General features: G+C 46.3%; 1 protein-coding gene across 2 annotated transcripts in view; it reads right to left on the reverse strand.

Moving 5' to 3' along the window:
- Positions 1-22,110, reverse strand: part of WLS (Wnt ligand secretion mediator) — a 37,108-nt gene that overhangs the window by 9,028 nt on the left and 5,970 nt on the right. For both annotated transcript variants that reach the window (XM_055815519.1, XM_005244484.3), the window contains exons 2-5: positions 12,039-12,311; positions 2,679-2,803; positions 1,349-1,510; positions 270-406 (exon numbers count right to left, since the gene is read on the reverse strand). In XM_055815519.1, the coding sequence (XP_055671494.1) occupies positions 270-406; positions 1,349-1,510; positions 2,679-2,803; positions 12,039-12,311 (697 nt within the window). The remainder of the gene's footprint in view (positions 1-269; positions 407-1,348; positions 1,511-2,678; positions 2,804-12,038; positions 12,312-22,110) is intronic.

Consider the following 22,110-nt stretch of genomic DNA (forward strand, 5'->3'; position numbering starts at 1 on the left):
GTTTGGGTGGCGTCACCTCCTGCCAGCAACCCCTCCAGGACTAAGCCCCTCCGAGCAGCCACAGGCAAACAGCTCCACATTCTCTGTGGGTTTAGTGGGAAAGAAAAGAGAAGCTATTGAGATCTCCTCCTCCCAGTATGCCTGGATGGAGGCAGTGGACAGAGAAGGCACCATTCCTGCCTCCTCAAACCACCTGGGAGCAACAACCACCTTGGTCAGGGTCCTCTTGCTTGAGGGTCACCTTAGCCAGCGTGTGAGCCCCTACTCACTTCTCTAGCAGGACAGGAGCGCGTGTCATCAGCGTGATCCGTCTCCAGTACCACACCATGATAATTAAAATGCTGGGGGTGAGGAAGGTCTTCATGGCGAACCACACCTTTGTAAAGCCTCCGTTTTGGTGGATGCCCTAAGGAAAACCACGGTGGAATGCAACATCATTACTCCACACTTCTCCTCACAGGAGAGGCACACGCATGGCAGTACACGCAAGCACACACGGACACAACTACTCTTTGAAAGATGTGGTTTGTCCAGTGCAGGAAAGGGAGCAGGTGCCTACCAGCACCCAGGCATCTCAGCAGGCTTCAAAGGTCCTGGAAACAGATACCAGCACACAGAGCTTCCACTGCAAGGTGGAGAGCAGCTGCGAGAGGGGTACTCTGACACAGCGTGGGAAAGCTGGCAGAATTGCTCTCAGAAAAGTAACAACACACTCATGGAGCCAAGTCACCACTGGTGGGAAAAGCATCAGCCAAATTAATGCATTTCTCCAGACACATGCCCTCCCACTGCTGTCTGCAGCCACCACAGCCGGTTGGCTCACTGCTGCTGCTGCTGAGAGGACTGTGGTGAGAGGTTTTCCAGCTGGCAAAAGCACCCATGGTCACCAAGCCTCAAGGGAGGGCACGAGCAAGGATAGTGGACAGCCATCCCAAACAACTGCATGGCCATATCCAACTCCAAGACAGACAGGTCCCCTCTGAACCCTGCTGTTCTGTTTCTCCTCAGCTCCTACCTGCGAGAGGCTTAATCGGGTGGAGGACTCTGCACCCAAGCCAGATGGCGGTGGGGAGGAGGACCCAGGGGAGCCCTTGGAGCCGTGGGGAGAGCTCAGCTCCAAAGGTGGTCACAGGGCAGTGCAGGAGGGTGGCACTGCTCAAGGCTTGAGGAGGGCACTCAGACAGCAGTCTAAGAAAGTATTCCTTGGGAAGGAGGAAAGTTACATTTGCAGGCAGGAGCTGGCCATGACGAAGAGCAAGACCTTGCTGCAGATCAAAGGGGAGATCTAGAAAGGAGCTGCAGCAGCCCCCAGGCAGACATCGTGGACAGAAGCAAGACGGACACTTACCACGAGGCGGATATCCTTGATTTCCCCAATGCCCACGTTAATGCCCTTCCTCTCGTTCACGGGCAGACGGATGTTGATGAGGTAGTACTTGTGGGCCACGCTGCCGATCTCCATGAAAGGAAGGAAGTCACAGTCGTAGTGACGGCCTTCAGACTCCAGGGTCTAGCGAAAGGGCACAGAGCAGCACCACAGCGGTCAGCCCCGGGCAGAGCAGCACACCCTCTGCGGTGAGGGCCTGCAAAAGCCCTCAGCTGGGCCCTCGCTAGCACCGAGAGCCTGTTTGCCAACTCCAGCCTTCGTCTGAGGAGAGCCTGTGCAATCAGTGGCTTGAGGACATTTTCCCTCAAGTTTCTGATTGTTTTGGGGTGTTGAGTCAATAGCTTTTTACCTCAAGCAGGTTCACGTTTCAGGCTCTTGAATACTCTTAAAGCCAAGGGAGCCTTCCAAGACGAAAAGCTACTTTGGGATCTGAGCCTCCTCCCTCAACAAGGACAACTTCAGCCAGAAAACAGAATAAATTCTGGAATAAACCAGAATAACCCCCTCACACATGTCTGGATGTGGAGTTTCTTAAGCCCTGTTTTGCTAGCAATAGTCCCTCTGCACCTCATATGTATTTACTGTGTGTATGTGGCTGTATGGAAGAGAACAGGCATTACTGGAGACATAAGTGGGTGGCTGAAAGGGGCTGTGAAATGGCAGAACAAGACACACAGCTGAAAAATATGGCATGGTGAAGAGACACCAGATCAATTTATGCACAGGAATTACAGTCTGCAGCACAAAAAGAAACATCTTTAAACAAGATGCTCAGTTCTCAACTGCTAGCTATGCTCTCTGCTCCTAAGCTTTGAAGCTTGAGGCATCAAGAAGTTATTTTAGAAAACTCTCGCCCCACCTCTTCAGGTTCTTTGAGTGCTGCAGTGCCAATGGGGGGCTATTTCCTCACCACTCCTGAAGAACAAGGTTTTGTCCATCACAGAAGCTCAAGATGGAAAGGTCCAAGTTCTCTAGGATGGTTTGGGGTATACAGATCATGAAGCGTTTGAGTTCCAGCCAACACCTCTGCAACACCTCACACGTTTTCTTCCTAGGCTTTAAGTCTACCTCCAACTTTATCCCATTCTCTTGCATTGCCAAACAGAACCAACTGCATGTGAGAAGCTCATCAGGTTTTCAAAGATTTTGAGCCACAAGAAAGGTGACACATTTGAAAGTTATGATTGAACAACTTGGAGCTTCCAGGAAGCACCATGAAGGAAAGGAAGACATCAACTCCCACCACACTCCCACACCTCCCCCTACCTCCAGCATCATCAAAACATCTTACTTTTGGTGAGCCAAAGGTGCATTTCAGCTTCCTGATCTCTATCGCATGTGCTATTTCTTCCCAATCATCAAACACGCCATCGCGATATGCTAATGACACATCCAGGGTAATTTCTGCGTTTTCTTCTGCGAGAGTAAGGAGACATCAGGCTCGTTAGAGAGGAACGGTACAGCACATCAGAAGGGTGGGAGAGCCTCTAGACACCAAAAGGACCTCTGAGAGGCACACAGCTATGGAGGGGAACGGAAATTTTTGCATTCCAAACAATACAGATAGAGTTACCTTTTTCAAAACATTTTTCTTCTCTACCAGAGAGGAGACAGAATTTTTACTGCTCATACAAGTCTGATGTCTTTCTAACATACCATGACTTACAGCTTATGTTATGGTTGTGGGTGAGAGCATTATTTATTCATATAGCATTAGAAACAGTAACTCATTTTTATCGTTCAATAACCATAGAACTGGAACCTAGACAGCTGCAGAGGTAGACAGTAAGCCAAGAAGCAATCCAGCAGCCTTTTCAGTGTGGGTTAGAGGAGGGACAATAAGACAGGCTTCTACCTTCTGCAGGCAATGCAAGGGTGTGCAATCGGTCCTTTGCTTCGGGGAACAACTATATTACATTACAGCACTGGCTTTACATCAACATTGAAACAGTGTTTAGTTACAGAAAACCACAAAAAAGATGACGTATACAACTGTATATGGTTAGAAGAACTGTATAAAGGAGAAACCATGCAACTAATGGTGCATTTTGCTCACTTAAGCATGATAGCAGAAGTCATCTATCAGTGCAACCTTCAGTTTCTTCTGGCTGTAGGTTCACCATCCTTAAACACTGAAGCCTAACATCTTGAATAAAAAGGTCTATCTAGAATTTGCCCCTTAAAGATGTATTCTGCCAGACAGATGTGAAGTGAAAGAAACACAAAGGGTCACAGAGGCCTTTAGGTGGGATGGGAAGGGAGGAGGTAGGGAAAGGCACTGCTGGGAGAAGTCAAAATGCATCAACAAAAGTACAAATTGCTTCAAAATTGCCCACAGCTAGGGTTCTCTGCTCTGAAAAGGTAAGCCAGAGTCTCCAGAGTAACAAGAAAACGCTACACAAAGTTCCTTTAAAAAGACAATAAACACCCTGAAGTTTAGATACGCTGGTCTTGCTGTAAAAACCTCAGAAACTACCGCACACGATGGAGTTGATGTTTTCTGTACGTTTTGTTTAGCTTCAGTCATTCTACATAAGACTTTTGAATAAGACTTCTACATAAGACTCCGGGCCCACACCAGTACCGACTTGTTTCTGCCTTTACAGATGCACTGACTTGCATGTCAATAAACACACACGGAGTTTATACGCCCAGATAAGGTTGCTGCATCAAATCTGTGTGGAAACAGTTCATCCTTTCCTGGACATGCTCACAGTGACAGTATGGGATATAACTGCCCTCAGATATGCTTTTGCCAGGATGCTGCCAGGAGGTCATCGCTGCAAGAAGGAAGTGGGGCTGGAACACACTTCTTTAGGCACCATAACTGAGCAAGTTCATGAAATGGGGCAGCTGAAGCCTGCCAAGTACCAACACAAATATGCTTTGAAAACCTGAGGCAAGTCTGTACCAGCTCTACCAGATGTAAAACCCTCCTATTTACCAGGCACAGGTCCCAGAGAAGGCTCTGAAAGAGGAACACGTTCTGAAACAAGCACGTGCATACTACAACTTACCCTTTTTTCACCACCAGATCACCAAACTCCGAGAGCCACAGCTGTTGGAAAAGCATTGGAAGATGGCTACAGAACCATCCGCCGCGGAAAAGCATTGGAAGATGGCTACAGAACCACTTGTTGTGCCAACAGCAAGGCACTGGGCTCTCACTGCAACCCGCTCACGCTTGCAAGCTCCCTAGAAGCACACTGTGGCACGGTCCTCAGCTCATTCAGGTCAGAAACGCCTCTGCAGATCTAAACTGGCACACACAGACTCTCCACTGGGGCTGCGTCACTGCAGGCGCCGCCGCACGTGCTCTAGCCTGTAAGGACGCGGAAGGCGCACACAGTGCCGGTGCCCACAGCTTTTCACTGGGAACCCTCTGTACGAACGCAGGGCTGCCTGCTCTCGCAGCAGCGGCACGCACAGGGCAACGGGCAGCGGAGACATAACAAGACTTGATGAACTTTGAAGTTCAGCTCCAAGAACAAAAATAATCTGGTCTTCATAGTTCTGAAGGGAGGCTGTTTCATGTCTACAAGTAAGCATGAGTCTTTCAAGCACTGTGTCCCCCATATATTTGTCATCTTTCAGTTATATTTTTGTTGGGAATATGTGGTGGCACACTCATCCAAAATGATGGGAAGGGGTGTGGATGGTATCTGTGGTTTAGACTTGCTATTTATACAGTGTTTGGAGGTGGCTCTGTTATGCATCTGATGTGGATGCATCAAGATTTTTCTGAGCTTTTTTTTTTTCTTGCACACATGACCTTTACCATCCAGATTGATACAAAGTTCCTTTCCACAGCAGCCATTAGTTAGGTTTCCATGAAACACTAATTTGCCATCTCAGATCCGCTATTTAGAAGACCAGCAACACAGATAAATGGGAACATAAGGTTAAACTTGGCCCAGCTAAAAAGAACTACAAACTTCATTTCAGAAGCCATAAAACCAACTGGAATGCTTGGGATTAAATCCAACAAAAACAGCTTTCATTATTTCATCTTTGCAATCCAAATGTTGCTGCTGCCATCGAGTCTGAAAACCAGAAAGCAGAAGATATACTAGTATGTGCCTTTCTAGACCAAGGGATTAGAAGCTCCCTCTGAATTTCCATCAGTCTCTGCACTGGGGCAACGGCTCCTGGTAGAAGAGTTTTGTACAAAGACCCTTCAAGGCTGTCAACATAAAATACATATGTAGGTATATATACGGGCATAAACACCCACTTTTTTTTTTTTCCAGCACAGCAGACTGGTAGTCTTACCCTAGTCTACTTGCAGCCTTTCAGTAGCAGTCCTCGTTGTCCACAGTGACACACTGTTTGGCAGAGGAGTGAATTTTAAGAAGATTCATGCCTTATCCACATTAATATAGAAATGTCAGAGGGTGATTAACAATTTGGGGGTTGTGGTGCGTGCCCTTTTCGTGCGCAGCATCAATGCTCCTGCAGCTCTGTGAATACCAAGGGCAGGCGATGTGCCTGCACAGGCATACATGCACTGGGGAAGAGGGAGAGAAGCAGCAGCTGATGTTCCGCTGTGCTTGGCTTCAAGATAAAAGGTGTTTTAAACCAGTGTTATTTACCATCAAAACAGTGGATAGGAGGAGCAAGCACGAGGCAAGAGACTGACAGTCAAGTCAGTTTTTACTTCTGGAAGTGCTGAGAGACAGCAGAGTATTTTAATTATTCAAGGCTGAGCCACAGCAGAAGAGGAAGAATACATGCAAGGAAGGAAGAGAAAAAGCCACTGCAAACCCACGCTCAGCTTCTGAGGCGTTAACATGTTTGAGGAAAGCAATTATTCGCTTCATGCACGTTAATCAAGATTCTCCAGAATTTCCCAACAATAAAAGGTAGGCATAGGTAGGTAGAAATTTCTGTCTTATTCAGTACTGAGAGCTGAAATTACCCATGCCAGGAAACCTCACCTCACAAGAACCATGTCAGAGCACCTCTGCACGACATGCTCTACATTAACCTTGCCCATACAGATCTTGTAATGGCCTCTGGACAATTTGGAGCCTGGTAAATCACTTCTGGTATCAGCAGCTTAACTGCTGATTGACAGCCTCACCATATCATGAGATTATATTAAAACCCTTGCAGAAATAAGACAGGCCTGTTTAGATGATTACACATTCTAGGGATGACCAACAAGGAGACATGCTCCTGCTAGGGTTCCCAGCTTTGAGCTTTCTCGATGACTCTCCATTCACAGGGCTATGAGATGCTCTGAAGCACATCAGAGCTGTGACCCTCTGACAGCAAGGGACCCCCCGGTACCTGTCATGTTCTGAGCACCACCAATATATTATTTTTTTCACACTGGCATTTTATTGCCAGACTTTCAGTGCCCAGGATCTTTTCCATGATTCACTTTATAGTGTGATATTCACACAGGATATCTTCACTCACATTACAACAGTCTAAAAATAGAGAAGTTGTTTCAGAAGATGCCTCTGTGCCAGCTGCATACTAATACAGCAGTCTGGGAAGAAGCATATGCAAGCAAACAGAAGAAATGCTAGAATTATTTGCATTACACTTCCATGCTTCACCAGCTCTCTAAAATTACAAAACCTACCAAAGAGACCAAAATTGGACGAATCTGAACAGCAGTCTGCAGTGCTCAGCCATCTGACTGTACACAATTGCTTTCCAACTGCAGAAACCCCAGAAGTCTCACTTACTAGCAGTTTAAGTTCACTAGATATAAAAAGAGAGGAAAATGTGTGGTTTTTAGACTGTAAATTTGTCAAGGCCCTTCTATACTGTTACACTATCTGAAAAATAAAGGCGCCGTTACCCAATGCCCAGCACAGTGCAACCATCACTTTGATGCCCCAGGGACATTGCACTACTGGGTGTCAATTCAGTATTAAGAATTACAGGTTTTCTTTTCCACAAGGTGAAAAGAAAGGCAGGAAGAGCCCAGCTCTGGGTGTTCCTGAAGCCTACAGCAGTCAGGGAGCAAGCAGCACCCAGGTCCCTGCTCCAGCTAAGGACAGATACCACTGAATTATTTCTTGGCATGCAGAAGGTTGTACTGCAAAGCAGCTCAGAGAGAAGGACTGATGTTCCCTGTTAAGAACCCTGCTGCTTGCCAAATGCAGATGGCCCAGACCCATGACAACAGACCAGCCCAAAAAACAAATTAGAAGAGAGAGAAATCCCCTCCAAGCTCACAGCACATCCTCTCTGCCTTCTCCAAGGTATCCTGCCCACGAGACCCCAGCAGCAACTACTAAAGCAGGACTGAATTTTTGAAGTGACCCTGATGCGCAGGGAACAGAGATGACCACCTAACCTACTGAGGAAAGGGGACTTGCACATTTGCTACCAGCAACCCCACCCACAGATGGCCACAGTGCTGCGGAGGGGAAGGAGAGGTGGCTCCAGGAGCCATGTGGACACCCATCCTGTCTGAGAGCAGGGACTGTCCTTCCAAGGGCAGGAGCTATTTTGGAGAACAGTCCTTGATGAGCTAAACGGCCTTCATCCCTCTCCTGAAAGCACCCGGTGTTCCCCAAATCCAGTGATGGGAACCAGACCTAATTGCGTGGTGATGGAGTAACACTTGAGCTTTAGAAGAAATCTTTTGTGCACAAAGGTATTTCTTACAGCTGGAAACCAGAGGATGGCTGCTGCTCCCCTGGGGATGCGGCCGGTGGCACTGCAGATGGACGGATGGATGGATGCACACCGGCACTGCCATGCAGGGGTCTGGCTGCTGCCCTGTGCCAGCGGTTGGGCAAGCACCCGAGGGCTCCCTGCAAACAGGGCGCTTTGCACCGCAGCAGGAGCAAGTCCTGCTTGCAGGAGTCCTGCTTGCAGATGTTGCTGTCTTCGTGAGTGGCACTAAGATTTCCCATCGCAGCTTTTGCAATTGAGGTACAGGCAGTTTTAAGATAACTTCATCTCATTTCTCTGTCCATTGCTTTTGCCTGTTCTGGAAAGGTTTTTTTAATAATTGAATGCACAATGCATCAAAAAAGGACAGGGACAGCTTGGGCACAGAAACTGCCTTTTCCTCTGAGAAACAGCAAGTCTGAGTCTCTCCCGGCTTTCCGTGAAGGAGAAACACAAGGGAAGTAGCTCAGCTTCTAAACATCCGCATTTTGAAAAAACTTCTAAACATCAGCATTATGCAAGTCTGGAGCAAGTTCCCAAGACGAGTGTGATGAAGGCTGGCTCCTCCTCTGAAGGGTGCAGGTCCCACAGGGTGTTTCAGGAGGCTTGGTGCAGCTCTCCTGCTCCCTGGGGCACCTGGCCAGGGCTGCCCCTTCCCTCCACCCCTGGAGAACCCTTGCTGGTGGGATGCAGAGGGCTGACACATAGCCATGACTCCGGCTCTCCGGAGATGAGGGGAAGCATCGCCTGCATCAGACGCGTGAGTCACCCTGACAACTCCCTACAGACAGCCCCACCGCCCCGGAGCATCCCTCTCCCAGGAGGGCTGCAACAGCCAGCACCCTGGAAAAGCTGAGCCCGCAGACTGGAGGCAGATGCAAGTTTTTGTTCTGTGCATGGGCCTTGCTTACAGATTGCAGGGCAAGGGGACGACCAAGCACCTTTGAGGAGGAAAGCGGGTGACAGTTTGAGGTATGGCTCAGCAGCATCCCCAGCAAAGACTGAGAAGGGGAGCGTGGCTGAGCGCAGGACCCAGCGCATCTTGCATGAACTTCAACATTTTCAGACCACACTGCAGGGTTCCAGGAGCCAGCAGAGCCCAGGGTGTTTCACGGGGAGCCCGGCAGCCAGCTCCTTCAGGCGGGTAAGAGCATTTGCAGCTACCAGGCGGCGCTACTTTCCTAGATGGTCTGGGGCAGCTTCAAGACAAGTCATTATGACTGTGACTAGCAGAGGCTTAAACAGCCGCGAAGCCTTCCAGGAGCCATCCCTGGTTTGGCACCAGCCCCTGCCAGCATTAACTACAGCAGGATGACTGCTGGCTTTGAGGTCCCTCAAAGCTTAAGAGAGAAGAAACTTGAACTGTGTATTTAAAAGAAGAAACGAGGTTATTTCACATTTTCAGTATTGCCTCTTTGGATGACCTGATTCCAATTACTCGATTGATGAAGCTCTTAACACTAATGCAGAGTTAGCAGCAAAATACAGGGACCCATATGCAATTATTTCGGGTTTGTTTGTTGTTGGTTTTTAATCTATTACAACACAATCTAGCAACTAACAACTGTGTTACTCACTAGTTTCTCAGATTTTACACTTAATTTACATCTGCCTTCAGCTTGGCACCAAGTGTAGGAAAAGAGCATTTTAAAATACTTTCTTCAGTCAACAAAAGAAAACCTTCAAGATGTGCCAAGCAAGCTCAGACCACAAGAAGTAGTAGTGTCCCTTGCCTCCAAATGCTTCTTAAAGAAAGATTACCAGCACCTGCTGAACTGGTAATGACCAGAATCTGAGTCTTTCCCAGCTGCAGAAGTGGTACAGCTCACCGTCAAACCTTGCTTTTATTACCCAGAGGGCAGCCCAAGACAAGCTTTTTTGCTTTTAAATCCCCAAAAAAGTTCCCACCTTTAAGGACTTGGTCACTGAACAGCACAAATAATGACCTGAACGAAAAGGCTCTCTGCCCAGACAGGAGAAATACTGTCAAAAGCTTGTTTAGCATTCTAGCAACCTGCTCACAGGTGCTCAGCCAGTTACTGACTCCAGCTTAGCTGTCTGACTTTAAAAGCCTCTGAACAAAGTGTTATTTCTCCAAATGCAATCATCTCTTGAAGCCTAAGAAGCTGAGGCCCTAATAAAATCACAAAGCTACTCTCTCTGTATTTTAGACATAATTATAGGGATAAGAATAATATGTAAGCTTTATACAATCTCATCTTTAACTTATCTTAATGATGATACATTAAATAGCTAGGGAAGAACAGGTCCACGCTGAGCAGGCAAGGCAGCGAAGGAAACAAAGCTGCCATGAAAGCTCCAGCAGACCCTGGGTGACCGGCTGCAGGCTCCAGCTCCCCTGGCACCAGCACGGAGGTTCGCTACTCCCCAGCCCCAGCCCAGCAGCCAGGTTCCAAGGCAGATTTGCTCCCCGAACTGATTTGCCACACAGTTATGTGAACACTAGAGCCAGACCTCCAGGCAGGCTGCAGCCAGAGGAACAGCTACAGAAGCCCCAGTTCAACCAGTGTGGTTGAATGTTACTTATTCATTGTTAGGTTACAGCTGTTCGAGAGAGGGATTTTTCCCAAACACTTTAAAACATGCAAACACATGTACAGCTCCTCTTTCAGTAAGGGGCAGATCAGTCTTGCCCTGGCTGCTCCCAACATCCTTTTGAAGAGTTTTTGCAGGGTTATTTTTGATTTTGGGTGTTTTGGTTTTTGGTTTGGGGTTTTTTTTAATTTATTTTATCCTCTTGCAGGTACTAAGGGTGAATCCCAGTAAGACAGCTTCTTCCACAGTTCCTGTACTTATACAGTCCTCCAGTTAATTTGGACAGCTGTAGTTTCAAGGCCAGAAGCAACTTTCCATCTGCATGTATCAAATCCCAGGAAAAAAAAAAAAAAATGTATCTCACAACAATTGATGGAAGGTAGGGCAGCTATTTCAGTTGAACAACCAACCTCAAACTGAAAAGGCTGAAGTTGCTATTGCGACAAAGGTTCAGTAAATAAACATCAACTCTTCTGCAACTGCTGCCCAATGGAGAGCACGTGTTTAACAACCCAGACACGAGCATTCCTTCTTACAAGCTCCTGATATAAGCTTACAGATCAATAATTTCATTTACTGACTACTTTGGCTTGCACTTTAGAAACTTATCACACAAAAGGGCTTGGCAAAGACAGAGCAGAAGAGCATGGCTTAAAGTCTTCAGCAGTGGGAAACCAGTTTGAGTCTTGAGATAAAGGATTTTGGGGGCAGGGACATTTATAAAAATAAATAAAAAATTAAAACCCCTCACGACACTGATTTTTCACCACCTCAACACAGAGTGAGACACCCAGACTAGAGCAGTGTGAGGTGACACTGCTGCTCCGGCAGACGTGGTGCCTCCAGAAGGGACATCCCCACTCCTCACTGCTCCAGCAGATCTTCGGCACCGGCCCTGGCGCTACCTTGCATGGCAGCAACCAACTCAACCTGCTCACTGCTCAGAGAGCTCGTCCAGCCAAACCCGAGCATCCGCTGGGGAGGCTGCATGATGCAGCTCATGGCTGGGCACGTGCACACCCAGCACAAGGCATGGGATGGGAACACGTAGAAACAGGAGGAAAGAAGCAGCTGAAAGGGTTGGGCTGTATATGTATTAACAACTGTGAACTGCTGCTGTGCACTGAGCATCCTGGAGTATTTTGAAAAACTGTATAAAACCCAGGAGTGTATGCTACAAAAGCAAATTGCTGGATTGAAACCAGCGTGATGGGCTACACACTTCCACAGGGAACCTGCTCATCATTGGCTTAGCTACTCACTAGTGTGGCATGAACAGCCCTGCCTGCAGAGATATATGTTGAGATGTCTCATTACCGATTCCCACCTTTAGAACGTGCTCCTGCATCACCTCACTGCATGGAGGCACTGCAGCAGTTAACGTATGGTGCAAGAGAAAAGTGACTTTAAGAGAAACGCATTGGGAAATCTACTAACAAATGACAGAGTGACTTACTCAGGTCATTGTCCATCTTGAACGCGATGTCCAGCTGCATGATGAAAAGCATGAACTGGAACCAGGGGCTCATCTCCTTGCTAGGGAGGGGAATGTGCACGGCAAACACAATGTCGTTGGCTTCAATCTGTTTGCTCACCGCCTCGTCGAAGTCTTTGAGCTTCTCGCAGTGGTTGGGTCCCCAGGGCATCAGCCACTTGGTTTTGTGGTGGTTTTTTCTTACATCAATGCACTTCACTGACATGTAAGGAACAGCTGTAGTGGGGCTGGGAGCTGTAAATGGAAGAGAAGTGCATTTTTAGCATCTTGAGATATCTTATATAGTGGTTTCCGCACCAAAATATGCGGCTATATATTCAACTATTTGAAGGCAATTTAAAACAAATGCATTAAATTATTCTCCTTCACAGATCCTTGATCTTGCAGTTAATTACTTAAGTTTAGTGCATCTACAGACATATTACTGACTTTGTAGTGGGATCAAATTAGGATTGAACCAGCAGATTCCAGCTGCTTTAGCTAGTCTCAGATACCTTAGTTACACCAGAAATCATAATGAAAGTTACTGGCGTCTTTTTCTGTGCATACACCCTTCTGGTTTGCTCACTCAAGCCAATCCACATACATGCAAAGCACATACCTGTATTGCAGACCTAGATGGACGAACTAATCCTAAACCGTGTGGTCCTGCAGAGCAGGGCAGGACTTAGAATGATGTAAACCACGCACAGACACACATTTCCTTGAGCAGGAAGGCTTTTCTCACTGCTTGGTAAGGGAAGACAGCAGCGCCACTTTGCATCTAACCCAGCCCAGCAAACTTGCTGTGGGAGCCGTCTCAGCCTTGCTAAAACTCCCCCTGTGGAAAACACCGGGTACCCTGGCTGCCTCCATGATGCTCCAAAGATCCTTGCTCACCCACTGCTGCTAACGGTAGGAAAACCTTTTGCAGGAAGGTAGTTCTTCCTCTTCCTGCAAGTCAGGTGTGAACTAATGACTATTACAACCAAAGATTTGTCTCTCTTTCCCCTAGTTGGTTTTTGGGGTTTTTTTTGAGATATTGGGAGAAAAGAAGCTGAGCAGAGATCTTGGCTCTGAAATGCTCCCCAAACTCTGCACTGCCCCATCACCACAGCAAGCCACAAGGCTTGGTGCATGCACATCAGATACTAATTGTGATTACATCAGGTCAGTGTACAACGTCCCAGATCAGACAAAACTACGGAGGAGTATACTGCTTGGGCTTTATGTCAATGAGGAAACAGCCCAACCCTGACATACAAATAGGGATGAAAGCAGAAGAGAAACACGTTGCACCTTCAGCCAGAATTTCAGCATATAACATCTCCAAATCTCAGAGAAAAAAAAAGCTCTTAAAAACTCAAATACATTTCCAACACAGTTCTGCCATACAGTCTTCTTATGACAGCAGTTCTGCCCTGTTTCCAATATCATTTGGGAAATAAATATTTTAATGCTATTTTAATGCATCACAGAACTGGCAAACCATGGAGACAAGCAGAGCTAGAGCTGCTCCAGTTCCTTGTCTCCCCAGTATGATCCAAGGGGCTTCCACAGGTCAGAACATCCAGTGACCAGAAGGTTGATAATTCTCCTGTCCCTTACAGATCTATTCCCCTTTTGTCATAGAAAGTATTTTTTTTGCAGAATGGCCAGCTCCATATATTTCCCTGCAATTAAGCCAGAACGGTCTTATTTTTTGAAGTATTACCAGAGAGGTACCATTGACATGCTGTAACAAATTCCTTCCAGCTTCACAGCTTTGGGGAAACAGACAGAGCAGGTTAACTCTATTCAAGAGTTTTCTTGGTATTTGTTTTCACTAGAATTTGAAGAAATTAAAGTTATGTATTACCAAGTTGTGAAGTGACATTGATGAAAAACCCCGAACTATCCAGCCCTTTTTAAAATGAAAATAAGGCTTGAACTTGAAAAATTTAAGTTCAAATTAAACCTAATAATGTAAAAATGCTCTAACACAAGTGATAAGCATTGAAAGGTCCCTGTCTATGAATTAAAACAGAATTAGCACATAGAATAACAGATACCCAGGCACACAGAATAACAGATGACTTCATGTCAAAGTCTGCAGAGAAAAGACACCAAGGTGGTCATGTAAAATTGGGGATAAGCTGGCCAGCCCGTGAGCTCCTGCAGAAGGTTATTTTCACGTTGTCACCATCTTCGTCCTGACAGATGGCCCAGGTCCCCATCCCTGGAAATGTTCAAGGCCAGGCTGGATGGGGCTTTGAGCAAGCTGCTCCAGTGGAAGGTGTCTCTGCCCAGGAACCAGGTGGTCCTTAAGGTCCCTTCCAACCCATCCTATGATTCTATAACTTCCTGGACAGATCACAGCTAACCAGCAAACTCCAGCAGCAAGCAACACCACCCTACCTACAAACTTCCAAGTATTCCAATAAGAAAAAAACCTGAGCAATGCCCACCCAGCCACCCGCAGCCTCAGCCCGGGCAGGGCCCGCTCAGGGCTCCCCGGCTCAGCATGCCGACATCTGCACACGCTACACCCAGATGATTCAGACCTGGCTCCCTGGTAATTTGGACGCAGCATCACAACACCAGCTCTATTGCTTTTTGGGATCCAAGCCAGGAACCCTGCATAGCATCTTCCCTAACGTGCCACCTCGTCAGAAAGATGACATCCGCACTCCTTCCTACAGGCAGGGGAGAGATGACTCAACGTGCCAGTCGGGAGGAAGTTATTAAAAAGCAGTTGTTTATAAACTGCATTTTTTTCCAATTTTTTTGACAGCAGCAAGTTTCTTCTTGCTGAAGAGCAGCAGTGATGCTAGCATAAAGGGTGGGCTGAAAGGAAAGGGATTTGCTTAAGCAGAAATACTCCCAGATTCATACCTGCTCTCGCTATCAATCCACAGCCTAAGCACATCACAGAGATGTAGCACTGCTGCCTCTCAAACCCTCGCTGCATCCAGCAGTCCCCCAGGAACCACAGAAAGCTCATGTGTTACAGCAGCCCCCCCAGAAGAACAAATCATTGATGGGCCAGAAAGAAACAGCAAAACCAGAATAAAAAAAAGCATTCAACAAGCAAACAAAAAACCTAGCTGCAAGTCCAGGATTACAGAACACTTCAATGACATGCCACAAATGCATAAAATGGTGCAACATTCCTTCATCATGCCTGGATGCAGAACCTAGTAACCACGGCTGAAACTGCAGCTGTAAGTGAGTATTAGGAATATTGCTGTGAAATAAGCCAGCTATCCAGGCCAAGCTCTCCAAGCTTTTTAACTTTGACCAATCTCGGTGTGATTTAAGAGTGGGCATTTCTGAATTAAAAGACATTGTTACTTCTACAGAGAAGACTAATGTTTCTTGCTTTGATGCAACTCATTATAGCCATAAATACATGTTTTCATCACCGACCGATTATGATTTTAAATACTTGGCATGCTCCCTTGAGTATCCCCTCTGCCAAAGTTACAGCTTTGAAGAGCAAGAGACAATCGCTATATATATTCCTTGTTGGGAACTGCACACCAAACAAACGTCGGCACTTGGCTCCCATTACTTATTTGGCTCCAGTCCCATTAAATTCAAGCGAGTGTTGAACCAAGTGGAAAAAAATGCTTTGTGAAACTGCAGCCAAGTCAACTAACAGTATTACAAAGTGCTATGCAAAACAAAGCTAGCATCGAGGGATTTCAGTTAAAACATGGTGCCAAGCAGGCTGCTTTCAGCTATTCTGCCTGTGGGCTGGTAGATGCTTCGGCTTTATATATTAAATGATATATGTCAGCCTGTAAATAATTAAATAGCCATTTATGCATAATACAGCGGATAAGCTTCGGCCTGTGTTCCAGTCTGCTTGCTGTGATGAGAGGCACTGCAGTAATTAATGCAGGTACCATTTGGAGGGGTTAACAAAGTAACTAAAGAGCAGGGCTTTTATCAGGAAAGTTTTGCAGAAGCTGGTTAGGAACGTGGCTCCCCAAGAGGCCGCTCACTTGGGTTGGGGCTGCCTGGGGAGCCCCCGTGAAAGAGCCCCGGGAAGGCATCGGGCAGGGACCCCTCACACCAAGGGCTTCAAGCCCTGCGGTCACAGATGCCAAAAGCCGTAGGCACGAGGCTGCCAGAGCTGCTAGCACTGTCGGTGGATACTTCCAACCCCCCTACTTAAGAGAAAAAACTTCCCACAGACAAGTTTAGAGACAGGATGATTCACAGCAAACGCTTTCAGAGCGACAGGCAGGATCTCCAAGAAGCCAGCGTGCCTGTGCCCAAGGGAAGCACCTCTGTCACCCTCCTTAGCTCCGATGGGACAGACCTTCATTAAATCGTCCTTGAAAACGGTGGCAAGCACAGACATGAAAATAAAACCAACGCAGTCTGAGCAACCTCTCTTTTGCAGTTCACTGCTTTTCATACTAGTTTGGGGAGTGAGTAGTTTAGCCCCTTTGAAGTTTGTTTGCATATATGCTATAAACACAAAATGTCTTAAAGGTAGGAGGCGACCGGCTGGCACAGCCAGCCTGTGTACTGCTGGGGATCGAGGACACGGCCCACCACATCTCCTCCAGCAAAGGCTTCGGAGGTGCCCGGCTCACTGCAAAGGCCTCAAGGCTATCCCAAGTTACAGGAGGTCAAGGCAGATCCTGCTGTCCCTGCCAAGGAAGCATGGCTCCTCGTGAGCAGCCAGCGAGCCCCCGGAGATCAATGTGCCTTCTAGCAGCACAGCCACCGCTTCCCGGGGAGCGAAACCACATCAGACATCCAGGCAAGTTTCAGATGAACTTTCAAAGCCATTTCAGCTACGTCTTATGGATTGAACCAACTTTTTCATATTATGTCCAGGGAGATTTTTCTCTCTTTTCATATTGGCAGCACCATATAGCCTATATAAAAAAAGCCGTATAGCTCAAGCATATGAATTTTCTCAAGGTATGTCCCCAAGAAACAGCAGCAGTTAAAAGCAAGGGAGACTTTGGGGGGGGCAGACATAAGCTGAATTGCTTTCAGTTTTGAATGATCCAAACCCACTCAGTGTTGTGTTGAGCTGGTAGTGGTGTTTCACCCAAGGATGGCAGTGTTATAGAGCAACTCCAGCTAAAGGGATCTGAAAGAGACATCTCAGCATACTTTATAGCTAGTAGCCAGAGAGGTCAAAAATCTTATGACCTGATTCAGCAAAAGATGTCATCATTTAGTTTCTCAGCACTGGTGACCATCCTCATTGCCAAGGTAGAGAGGATTTCTCTCCCTCTTCTCAACCAGATTCAGAATTCTTTCACTTCACATAGACTAAACAGAGTACGAGCCTAGGCAAACAGCCAAAGTGATTGATCACACAGCTGAGACACCCTGAGCCATCCAACGCTGCTTCTGCTCCCCTAAGTTCTCTACAGTAAAACCCCACAGCATCCGCTGAAGGAACTCAGCATCCTACCCCAAATACCCAGCAAACTGGTAACTAGCAGGGTACTTGGAAGGGACCTGGGGGATCCAGGGCTGGCCGTCACTGGTGTCATGCTTTCTTGAATCACTGGGTTAGACCCTGGTTACCACTTTGCTCCTGAGTTTGGCTTCCAGAAATCCTCAGAAGCGGAAGTTTTAATTCCGTTCAAGACAATACTGCGGCCAACTAAATTACACAAACAGGAGTATTCTGGCGGTGGGGGAGCTGGCAAGTTTTAGTTGAGACTTAACCCTCCTGGTCTGGTTACTTCAAAAGAAAAGTAAACACCTGTTCCCCCAATCAATACAAGCATAATTAATTAATTAGAGCATCCCAACCTTTATTTTGTTAGGGTGAAGCCTCCCCATGCCAAGCAGCAATCACATTTACAATCTGTGTATATTTGCATGAGGGCACCTGCCGGGGAGCACATCGTACGGACATAAACACGACTGGTCAACACAGTTCACTTTTCCACTCTGAAAAGTCACAGCTGGTTTTCCATAGAGCTCCCAGATCTTCCGAGTGCTTTGTCCCCTCACCCCCACAGATGCTTCTGCTCTTCTCCACCCAACTCACTGCCTCCCGCTGTTGGGTGCATTTACAGCTGATGCTTGGCTGCCCCTACAGAAAAATTAGGGTCCCAAAGCTTAACTGAGTTGAGGTTAAGTACAAAGACTGACAATAAGTAACACTTGAGGAAGGAGGCCTTTTGGTGGCCACAGATCTTAGTGAGTCTTCAAGCATAGGGAAAAATGACATTTCACCTTCACATTTAAAAAAAACCAAAAGTTAAACCAGTTATGCCTTTAAGAATGGTAGAAGAAAGCAAGCCTAATTTCTCCAAACAGCTATCCATTGTTAATAAATACCTTTTCAACATCTTTGTGCCACAAGCAAAACTTATTCCCACCTATCTCTTGGTTTTACCTCTCCTGCAAAGCACGGTGGTGATGGCACATGGCGATGGGCGAGGGCAAGTGGAACAGAGAAAACTCATTTAGAGAAACTCAGCACCATTTACAGCTCACTGGACTTCCCCTGAAAGATGTCAGCAAATAGCACTGAGCAGCTATAGAACTTTTTATTATTAATTTTTTTTTAAATGCTCAAAGCCCCAGTTCAAGGCTTGACAGCTTTAACTTCTCTCTAGTACCTCAGTAAGTAGCTTTCCTTCAGTTTCAGCTATACTGTCCTTGAAGCAATCTATCTCAGGTAAGCATTCATCTGTTCTTTTCTTTTCTATTAAAAAAAAGCAAAAAAAAAAAAGGCAAAAAAAAAAGCAGCAAATAAGATCCTACCTGTAAAGAGGCTTAACTCAGGAACTATTCCTCAGAAGAAAGAAACAGTTTTTCTATATTTAGACTTAATTTTTTAAATTAAAGAAACTCTACTCTAAGTGAGCTCAATTTTTCAATATTTTACAATAATACATATGCCTAGATTGCATAAGAGCCACCATCACTCAGTTTATTAGATTCAATAAAATTAAGTAGATCTTTAAAATGCTCCCACAATAAACTCTCGAATAATTCCTTCCTTTTCCCCTCCTCCATACTCCCGCAAACAAGGCATTCAGCCCAGTTACAAGGATAACATCCCCTCTCCTCTCCCACATGAATACTTACCTCTATGATATATATTTTGTACCTTCTCATCTAGAACACCTACAGCATTTCAGATTAACTACTGACCCTTGCTCTCGCACTATAAACAAGCCCTTTAGAAACTCTCAATTGCATTGTGTCTACATTGATTAAAGCTTGAATCCTACTGACCTCATGTGGTGTTAACTTCTCCCATGCACCAGGAGCATTCTGCTTTTCTACTCAATTACCCCCTTCTGTGCAGAGCCACCACTACCCAATGAGCACACACAATGGACTTCTGCTTCATTACACTAACCAACAGCAGGATAGGAATAAACAAGCTAATTTATCATCGGACAGACTGAGCTTTTCCAACTAGAACACTGAGAACCTGAATAACATTACATATACTTATTATTTATAAATATGTATTTATTGCACTGTGAAAGTTTTCTTTCCTGACCTTGACGCTACCGGTTTAATACATTAGTGACAGTGACCACTAATGAAGTCTTTAAGTTACTGGGTTTTTATTACTAGTTACTATTTCATGAGCTACAAGAAAGCCTTTTTCTGAACACTGGCAGCTTTTATGTGCAGAATTGCTGTATATTTAAATCTCCTCACTCATCTCTAAAGAAAGCACAAAACAAAACACCTCCCCCCCCAGAAGCTCACTCCCCTTGGGGAAGGTCCTTCTTTCTCATCATTTGGCTTCGAGCTTTATCAAGGCCATAGTCCTTTAAAGCCTCAGGGCACCATTTCCATCCTTAGTTACAGTGGGAGCTGCCAGACATGCTATTGTAGCTGAACACTTCTATTTCTGTCATCTCGAATAGGATTTTTTCAATACTACAGGTTTCTCTGTCCTTTTTTGGGTTTTTTTTTGGTGGGGTTGGGTTTGTTTTTTGTTTCGGACCATGACTATGAACTTGCCCAAACCACCAGAGCCTAGTTTGGGAGATTCCTGACCCAAGCTGGTGTTCTGCATCCAGGTCCCCTGCTTTGGATGCGGAGAGCAAGCCAGCAACGGGCTGTGCCCATGCCTGTTCTAGGGACTGCACTGGCTCAGGCTCTTCTGCCTCATGTGGAAGGTGGTGGGAGTCCTGACCCAGTTCAGAGGACAGCTGGATGAAGGCGGTATTTGGTATCACGGAGGGCAGCCTAGGCCTCTGCCAAACTCCAGGTACCCTCTTACCAGACCCGGGTGGGAAGTGAGCTGCCAGGATGTGGAGGTCCCTAACCACGCACTACAGCCAGCAGAACAGTCATGCTGAGGTTTTGAGCAATTTCTATGCTTGCTTATCTCCCTATAACCATGCAGTAGCTCGAGATACGTGTGCATATTCATGTTGGAGGGCTAGCTGGTGTTGTTTGGGTTTTTTTTGCTCAAGATTTGTTCCTCAATGCTACTTTCGCAGCTTTGGGCCATACCAGCAGAAAAGTTTTCCATGTAGCACACAGCCTCTTTAGAGCAGCACAAATTAGAGATTTTCTTCAGTAAGTTCTCAAAGAGCCACAGAAGCAGCTGTGCCAGCAGCCTTTAAAACTGAAAGTGTAGTCGGGATCCCCACTGTGGGAACAGAGTCCAAGCACCCTGCAAGGCTGCTGCCACCGCGTACCAACCAAAGGGCTTCTGGGGAACAGTCTTGCTCTCGGAGATAAGGGATTATTCCCTCAGCCCCAGGCAAGTCACAACACAAGAAAATCTTTATGAGGCAGTAGAGTACAAATATATTTGCTGGGAGAACTAAATGAGTGACCTCCACGATTCATATACATATGCAACAGCAACCACAAATGCAGATGAAGAGAGCACTAGCAGTATGAGTTCCATAAAGGCAGAAATATATATTCAGAAATATTTTATTTAAAAGAAGGAGAGAGAGAAAAAAAAAGCAGAACTGATCTACTAATTGCCACAGGCAGTTTGATCTTCTTCCAAGTCGTCCTTTGTCAATTCTCGACTCAGATGAAATGCATTTCCTGCTACGCCCAGCCAAGATATTAAATCCCTGCAAACAGAGGTCTAAAATAGTAGTATGACCTGACGTTATCCAGCAGCTTTTCTCCTGAGCGACAGCCTGAAACTCCCCAAGTGGCACACTACAGATAACAAGATACCTTGAACCCGCCAATGCTCAAGATATGTAAAGAATTTCATCTGCATTTGAATAGGAGGGAGCAGATCCCCAGGCTGGGGCCAGCAGCAGGCAGTCCTGGGGCAGACTGACACCTTGCCACCCTTCAAAGGCTTTCCGAGGCTATCAGAGAGTTATAACTTGGCCTCAAAGACCATAAACGTTATTTGCTAACAAAAAGACTTCCTGCATAAGGGTTATCCCTTGCAAAGCGCAGAGAGGCAGCACGACCACCGCTTGGTAAGCGTTCAGGTCATGTTTTAAAACCAAACCTGCTTAGTTAGAATCAACACAAAAGAAAAAGAGAGGCAGCAAGAGGACCATCCTCTTCACATAAACTACAAGGCAGAGAGCTTCCCTGATGCATCTCCCCCCAGTCTAATAGTCTGGAAGTGATGCAACTGAGAGAAGAGCAAAAAAAAAAAAACCCCAGCACCTTGGAGGATTTACAGCTGTGCCACCCGCTCCTCAGGCCCCCAGTGCGGATGTTGCTGCCTGGGAACTCTCAATTTCTGGCACATTTGCCCATTCAGCTACAGTTACAGCTCTTAAAAAGAAGAATTGAGCAGACCTAAACTAAATAGACATGACCTTTCATGTCTGCTTTTTCATCGGCTCCCAGTGCTTCTGCCAAGGCTGCAGCACTAAAGGAATGTGTCTATACAGAGAAGTCTATTGGCATTCATGTCCACGGTACAGCACCGACCTATTCAGCACAGCTTGCCCATCTTCTGGAGAGGCCAGTGATGAAAGAAAGTCAGGCACATAAAAATGGTCTTTGTCCTGGAGCCCACACTCTTCCCTAAGCAGGCTATATCCACATACCTTAGAAATCAGAGTATCTCTGCCGTCAAAAGATCAGTTCAGCCCTAAGAAGGTAATGAAAT

Source organism: Falco peregrinus, chromosome 10 (assembly GCF_023634155.1).
Source record: "Falco peregrinus isolate bFalPer1 chromosome 10, bFalPer1.pri, whole genome shotgun sequence".
Classification (NCBI taxonomy): Eukaryota; Metazoa; Chordata; class Aves; order Falconiformes; family Falconidae; genus Falco; species Falco peregrinus.